The sequence below is a fragment of the Eleutherodactylus coqui genome, chromosome 10 (genome assembly GCF_035609145.1).
Source record: "Eleutherodactylus coqui strain aEleCoq1 chromosome 10, aEleCoq1.hap1, whole genome shotgun sequence".
In the NCBI taxonomy this organism is placed as follows: domain Eukaryota; kingdom Metazoa; phylum Chordata; class Amphibia; order Anura; family Eleutherodactylidae; genus Eleutherodactylus; species Eleutherodactylus coqui.
Window position 1 is genome coordinate 73,769,329 of NC_089846.1, and position 7,355 is coordinate 73,776,683.

Here is a 7,355-nt window from a genome sequence, read left to right on the forward strand (position 1 = left end):
ATGTATCTGTTTTCTCTCAGAAAGTAGATGGAACATCAACTGATGTTCCTTGTATTATGGGGGGGGGAGAATCCAGGCTATCTATAAGCAGAGAGATGGTAAGGGAACACTTAGCTAACTTAAATGAATTCAAGTCTCAAGGTCCAGATGAATTACATCCCAGGATACTAAAGGAAGCAGCAGAGGTAATTGCTGAACCACTCGCCATAATCTTTGAAAATTCCTGGAGAACAGGCAAAGTCCCAGAAGATTGGAAAAGGGTGAATGTTATCCCTATCTTCAAAAAAAATGAAGGTGTATCCAGGAAACTACAGGCCTGTGAGCCTGACTTCTATACCGGGAAAGATCTTTGAACAAATTATTAATCAGTATGTATGCAAGTACTTGGATAAAAATAAAGTAATTAACCATAATTAATTAACAGTAAATAATTAACCAGTAATTAACACTAGGGAAGAGAGAGAGTATTCAGAAGAGCTTGAACAATGGGCGGTGACTAACAGAATGGTATTTAACAAGTCCTACATCTGGGCAAGAAAAATAAAAAAAGCACATACAGAATGGGAGGAATTGGGCTAACCAGAAGCACATGTGAAAAAGACTTGGGTATACTAATAGATCATAAACTGAACCTGAGTCAACAATGTGATGACCATTATGGGCTATGGTGTTTAAGTTACGCAGTAAATATGCATGTTACAGGTGTATCTGCTGCATACTGCATCTAATACACTTAAAAAATCTGTGTGTAGTACGCAACAAGCAGATGCCAGTGAGTGGGCCGCACACGTCTCCCATCCCAGGGGTTTGTTGCCTGTGAAATGCTACAGTGTATCACAATGACACATTGTAACATGGCCGCCTGCCCGGTCTGCATGTTGTCTATGGTTCAGGCAGCATGAAGCTGGCGACGAGTTCATTCTCTTATACTGCCTGGACTTGTGGTAAATGTCCCACCATTCTGGAAGCTTACTTTCTGTCTTCAAAAAAAGTCTCACCTCGTCTTATCCACTTCAGCTTGCAGCATATATTTCACATGTAGGAGTATACTCACATACTTCATTAACCACTCGATCCGGTGGTATTTATACGTAAAGCAGAATCAAACAGGTGGGAACTTGAAGTGCCATGAATAAAAACTCCTTTATTGTAATCTGTGCATATAAAAATCACAGGTCCAGAGGACTAGTTTCAGCTCCTCATGAGCCTTGATCACCTCTTAGGCCTTAGTCAGACGGGCGTTTTTTCGCGCGATTTGCGGATCGCATGACGGATGCGCATCCGCAAATCACGTGACCGGTGCGCGCAAGTCGCCCGCAAATCGCCCGAAAATCTGCTCCTAGCCGCATTTCATTAGAAACGGGCCGGAGCTGTCCAGCGCATTGCATTCAATGGAGACGGCAATAGAGCCGACTCCATTTAAAGCAATGCGCTGCGGGCGAGCCCGGGATGAATTGTCGGGAAGGGCTTAAATATATAAGCCCTTCCCTGCAATTCATCCTAAAATGTGTAAAAATAAAAAATATATATGTACTCACCTTCTCCCGGCAGCCGGAGCTCCGCGCGGCCGTCCTGCAGTGGGTGTGAAGGGGGTGTGAGTCAGACCTGCCCCCTGATTGGCTCAGCGCTGAGCCAATCAGAGGCATGTCTCACTCACACCCATTCATGAATTCATGAATGGATGTGAGTCAGACCTGCCCCTGATTGGCTCAGCGCTGAGAGGCAGCAGTCACTCACCCATTCATGAATTCATGAATGGGTGTGTGAGTGAAACCTGCCTCTGATTGGTCAGGGCTGTGACCAATCAGAGGCAGATCATTCAGCAGGCGGGGATTTTAAAGCCCCGCCGGCTGAATAGTGCCGAAAAGCAGTTCAGGAGAACTGACAGCGGCCGCGGCTGGACTATATTTTAACACATTTTAGGATGAATTGCAGGGAAGGGCTTATATATTTAAGCCCTTCCCGACAATTCACCCTGCGCACGCCGGCAGCCCATTGCTTTCAATGGAGCGGCTGTATTGCCGGCTCCATTGAATTCAATGGGCAAACATCGTTCTTCTCTGCCACAGCTGTTACAGCTGTGGCAGAGAAGAATGATTTGTCTTCTATATGTTCTCAATGGGGTTGGCGCGGCTGCCGCCAGCCCCATTGAGCGCATATAGAGAAGAGAACAGGAATCGCAGATCGCAGATAGGTGCGATCTGCGATTTTTTTGTTCTATAATTTATCGGACGAGCGCATAAAAAGCGCTCATGTGTCCGATACCATTGCAAAGCAATGGTTTTATAAAATCGCCGGACGCATGCGCAAATCGCGGCTAAAAACGCCCGTCTGACTAAGGCCTTACAAATAACATTGCTAGCCTATTTAAATAGTGAAGCTCATTAAAAACAACACCTGATTATTAACCCTTTGTTTCCTCTTTCAAAACACCTCTCACCCTGTTCCCTAAGGATGGAAGTCATTTTGTTTGAAAAATCACTTAATCACAATTTTATGGATACACATAATGCACAATCTGTTAGAAAAGAGTTCTAGCCCAAAACACATGTCTATCAAAAAGATTATACTAGTATAGAACATTTGTCTTTATACAACAATGGTGGATAGATTCCATGTTATTCAATAGCATACTTGTTATAAAGAGCAATGAATTATTATTACCTGTTATTCCAGCGAATACTTATCTTAAATAGCCAAAACATGATTTTATGTCTGTATTCTAAAGTTAGACCCAAATACTTCATTTCAATGCAAAATTCATCAATATAAAACTCATTTGATAATATATAGTATAAGGAATATCTAGGCATATAGGCATATGTTTATAATTAGAGATGAGCGAGCGTACTCGGCCACGCCCCTTTTTCGCCCGAGCGCCGCGATTTTCGAGTACCTCCGTACTCGGGCGAAAAGATTCGGGGGGCACTGTGGGTGAGTGGGGGGTTGCAGTGGGGAGAGGGGGGGGAGGGAGAGGGCTCCCCCCTGTTCCCTGCTGCTACCCCCCGCTCCGCCACGCCGCCCCCCCCCCCCCCGAATCTTTTCACCCGAGTACGGAAGTACTCGAAAATCGCGGTGCTCGATCGAGTAATTACTCGAAACGACTAGGTTCGCTCATCTCTATTCATAATACATTTTAGCTTTTTATAACTATAGGCATATGTTCTTATGTAAGTGTATTTATCCAATATCGGAGGTTGTTATATTCCTATTAAACATATGAACCATAATATCTTGTTAATTGCATAATCTCTTATAACTTTGAAATTAAACCAAATTTATTAAAAATAAATATTAATTCTAGTATATAGCGACATAACAATAAGCCTGCAAAAAAAAAAAAAAAATTTAAATTTTTCCTTTTTTTTTTCTCTTTCTTCAAAAAAAACAAAACAATTTTTATAAAGAAATATGCAACACAACACAACCGAAACTGATATGTTACACATAGTTGCCTAATACAACAAAATAATTAATATATATACAACAAATCCGTTTTGGAATTCAATCCCTTTGGATATCTAGTGTCTAGAGTTAGGATCCAATAACCCTCCCGTTTTAGAACAGAAAACTTATCTACATATTGTTTTCTTTTATTTTTACATTTAACCTTTTCAATGCCAAAGTAAGAGAAATTTCTTCTTCTAAAAAATGTCTTACAGCGCCAGAATGCTCGGCATTTTTATTTTTCTGACATGCTCAGTTATTCGTGTTCTTAATTTTCGTATTGTACATCCGACGTAACATTTCTCACAAGCTATACATTTGATGACATATATTATATTATATTGGTGGAGTTACAATTAATGTATTCTTTTATTGGGAATTCTTTTGTTTTGGAACGATTCTCAAAGGTGTTACATTGTTTTGCCATATGGCAGGTGCTACATCTGGTGTGTCCACATTTTGCAAATCCCTTAAAGGGTAACCATGTACCTTTATTTTCTGTTTGTTCTAACGAGAAAAAACTCGGGGACAACATGTTCCCCAGATTCCTATTTTTTCTGGCTACAACCTTTATACCTTTATCCAGAATATCACTTGTGGTTTTATCTTGGCAGAGAACAGGAATATATTTCTTAAATATTCTTTTTATAGCATTAAATTCCCTACTGTAAGCAGTGGAGAAGACAAAAAAATCTGATCTTTTATGCTTCTCCTTTTTTCTGAATAGTAATTCATCTCTGTCTATTTTACTAATATTTTTTGATACTTTATAGAGATAATTTTTATTATATCCCCTTTCTGTGAGTCTATTGATAATTCCTTCTTCAGTTTCTTTATAATCTTTTTGTAGGGTACAAGCTCTACGAGCTCGAATCATCTCACCAACCGGTATAGCTCTTTTTACATGGTTTGGATGTCCACTATCAGCATGTAAGATAGTGTTGCCAGCTGTGGTTTTTCTATAAGACTTGAACTCTATTCTACCTGTCACATCATTGCCTTTTAGGACTAGATCTAAAAACGGAACCTCATCATTCCTCCCGACTCCTGTGAACCTTAATCCCATATCATTATTATTGATATATTGGAAGAATTCTTAGATTTTTTCTTTACTATCCATTATGGAATCATTATTCCAAATTAGCACTATGTCATCTATGTAACGTGCATACCACACCATGCGGCCCTCAAACGGATTATTATCACAAAAAATAAACAAAGACTCCCAATAACTCATAGTAATTTGATAGGCGGCGCTCACTTATTCAGATGTCCATAAAGACGTCATATGGGCTCATAACGAGATGATAGATGTATGTTCTTTGTAGTCTGGCAGATGGTAATTGTGCCCAAATTTATGCAGATCGCTGGTGCACTGCAGAGCAGCTTGAAGAAGCTCCGATCATGGATATGATGGAGTAAATACAAAAAAAAAGCCCTGAGGTTTTTTTCTTTTTTCCATTTTTTAAAAAATAACTCATAGTAAGATTTGCAATAGTGGGAGAAAAACGAGAGCCCATCGGGGCTCCCGATATCTGTGAAAAAAAATTCATTATTAAATGTGAAAAAATTATGCTTTAATAAAAAATCAACTACCAATAAAATAAACTCTTTTAATTCCTTTGTATAATTACTGTAATTATTTAAATGAAATTTGACAGATGTCAGTGCTGCATGGTGTGGTATGCACGCATACAGATCTATTACATCACACAAAACCCAGCTGTTATTATTGTTCCATGAAAATTCGCTTAACTGCTGCATGACAGATTTACTGTCCTGCAAAAACCCAGGAACCCTTTGGACCAACGGTTGCAGGGACCGATCCACCCATGCGCTAAGACGTTCACAGGGTGAATCGATCCCTGCAACTATGGGCCGCAAGGGCGGGGGAAATACATTTTTGTGTAATTTGGGTAGCCCATGAAAAATAGCTAATGTGGGATTCTCTGGGCACAGGAACGCTGTCTCTTTTTCTTCTAAGACTCCTAATGTGAGTCCCATATTCAAAAGGTCTTTCAACTTTTTTAAACAGTCCTGTGTCGGATCATTAGGTAATTTCCTATAAATTTTTTCATTAGACAAGATGGAATTCATTTGTATTGCATAAAAATTTGCATCCATGGCAGTGATGTTTCCACCCTTTTTATTCACGACACTTCAAGTTCCCACCTGTTTGATTCTGCATTACTTTCTGTCTTCCTCTGTAGATCCAGAACACCCTGTACAGCCGTGGCCGCCGGCAGACTGTGCTGCTCATATCTCACAGGATGAATGTCATCGAAAAGGCCGACCACATCCTGGTGTTAGAGGACGGACGGATCACAGAGGCCGGGAAACACCAGCAGCTTCTGGCTCAAGGAGGCCGTTACCAGGAGCTCCGGGACAAGCAGCTCAGCAGCTTCCAGCGCAGCGGCCAGCCGGCTGCGTCATGATCACATGTAGTAGCAGCTCGTATGTTCACCATCATACATGTGTGCTAATACTGCTGGACACATACACACCACATGTATCCATATACACCCCCCCCACACACACAAACCCTCACATATCTACACACACACCCCACATGCATCCATACACACACCACACGCATATCCACACAATCCACATGTATCTGTACACACACCACACACGCACCCCACACATATCCACACACACCCCACACATATCCACACACAAACCCTCACATAACCACACACACCCTACATGTATCCATACATACACATATCCATACACACCACATGTATCTATACACACACCCCACACATATCCACACACACCCCACACACATATCCACAAACAAACCCTCACATATCCACACACACACACACACACACCCACATGTATCCATACACACACCACACGCATATCCACACACTCCACATGTATCTGTACACACCAGACACACACACCCCACACATATCCACACACACCACACATATCCACACACAAACCCTCACATATCCACACACAAACCCCACATGTATTCATACACACACCACACACACATATCCACACACTCCACATGTATCCATACACACACTACACACACCCCACACATATCCACACACAAACCCTCACATATCCACACACAAACCCTCACATATCCACACACAAACCCTCACATATCCACACACAAACCCTCACATATCCACACACACACACCCCACACATATCCACACACAAACCCTCACATATCCACACACACACCCCACATGTATCGATACACACACCACATGTATCCATACACACCACACATATTCACACACACACACCACATGGAGTTACCTGCAAATAATTTAATAATTTCTAGCTATTTTATTTGTAAGTATATGAAGTATTTCTGTTTTTTTTCCCTTTGTTTTGCTGCAGATGAGCTGTAGTAAATGTATTTACAAAGATCTGAATTTTGTAGAACGTCATTTATTTGCTTTCTCTCCCCTTTATGGCTCAAGCAGGCGGCCGGGTCGGAGCTTGCTTTGAGAATACTCAGGTAGATTTGAAGAGTACTTATGCGTTTAGAAAAGAATGCACAAAATCTCATTCATTTGTGCGCTAATATACAGCAATACGCAGGTTACCTGGTCTAGATTTCAGAACGGGGTCACTTGTGGGGGGGGGGGGGCGTTCTATCGTTTTGGCAGCTTGATGGCTCTACAAGTGAGCAATGGAGCCTGTAAATGTGTCCAGTAAACAGATTATGGCTACAACGGGTATGTTTCTGAACACAGGACAAACATGGGTATCCATTTTGGGGTGTAAATCCTCATTTACATGTGCACTATAGAAAAAAAACTGCCTTTAAAATGACATATTTGCAAAGATATGAAAATTTATTTTTTCTCCTCTAAATTGCATTAATCTCTGAAAAAAAAAACGTGGGGTCAAAATACTCCTGACAGCCC

At 41.1% G+C, this 7,355-nt stretch overlaps 1 protein-coding gene across 3 annotated transcripts in view; it reads left to right on the forward strand.

Annotated features, from left to right (window-relative positions):
- TAP1 (transporter 1, ATP binding cassette subfamily B member) overlaps positions 1–6,857 on the forward strand; it is a 69,549-nt gene extending 62,692 nt beyond the window's left edge. For all 3 annotated transcript variants that reach the window (XM_066581260.1, XM_066581261.1, XM_066581262.1), the window contains exon 12: positions 5,658–6,857. In XM_066581260.1, the coding sequence (XP_066437357.1) occupies positions 5,658–5,882 (225 nt within the window). In that variant the 3' untranslated portion in view covers positions 5,883–6,857. The remainder of the gene's footprint in view (positions 1–5,657) is intronic.
- Positions 6,858–7,355: the final 498 nt, after the last annotated feature.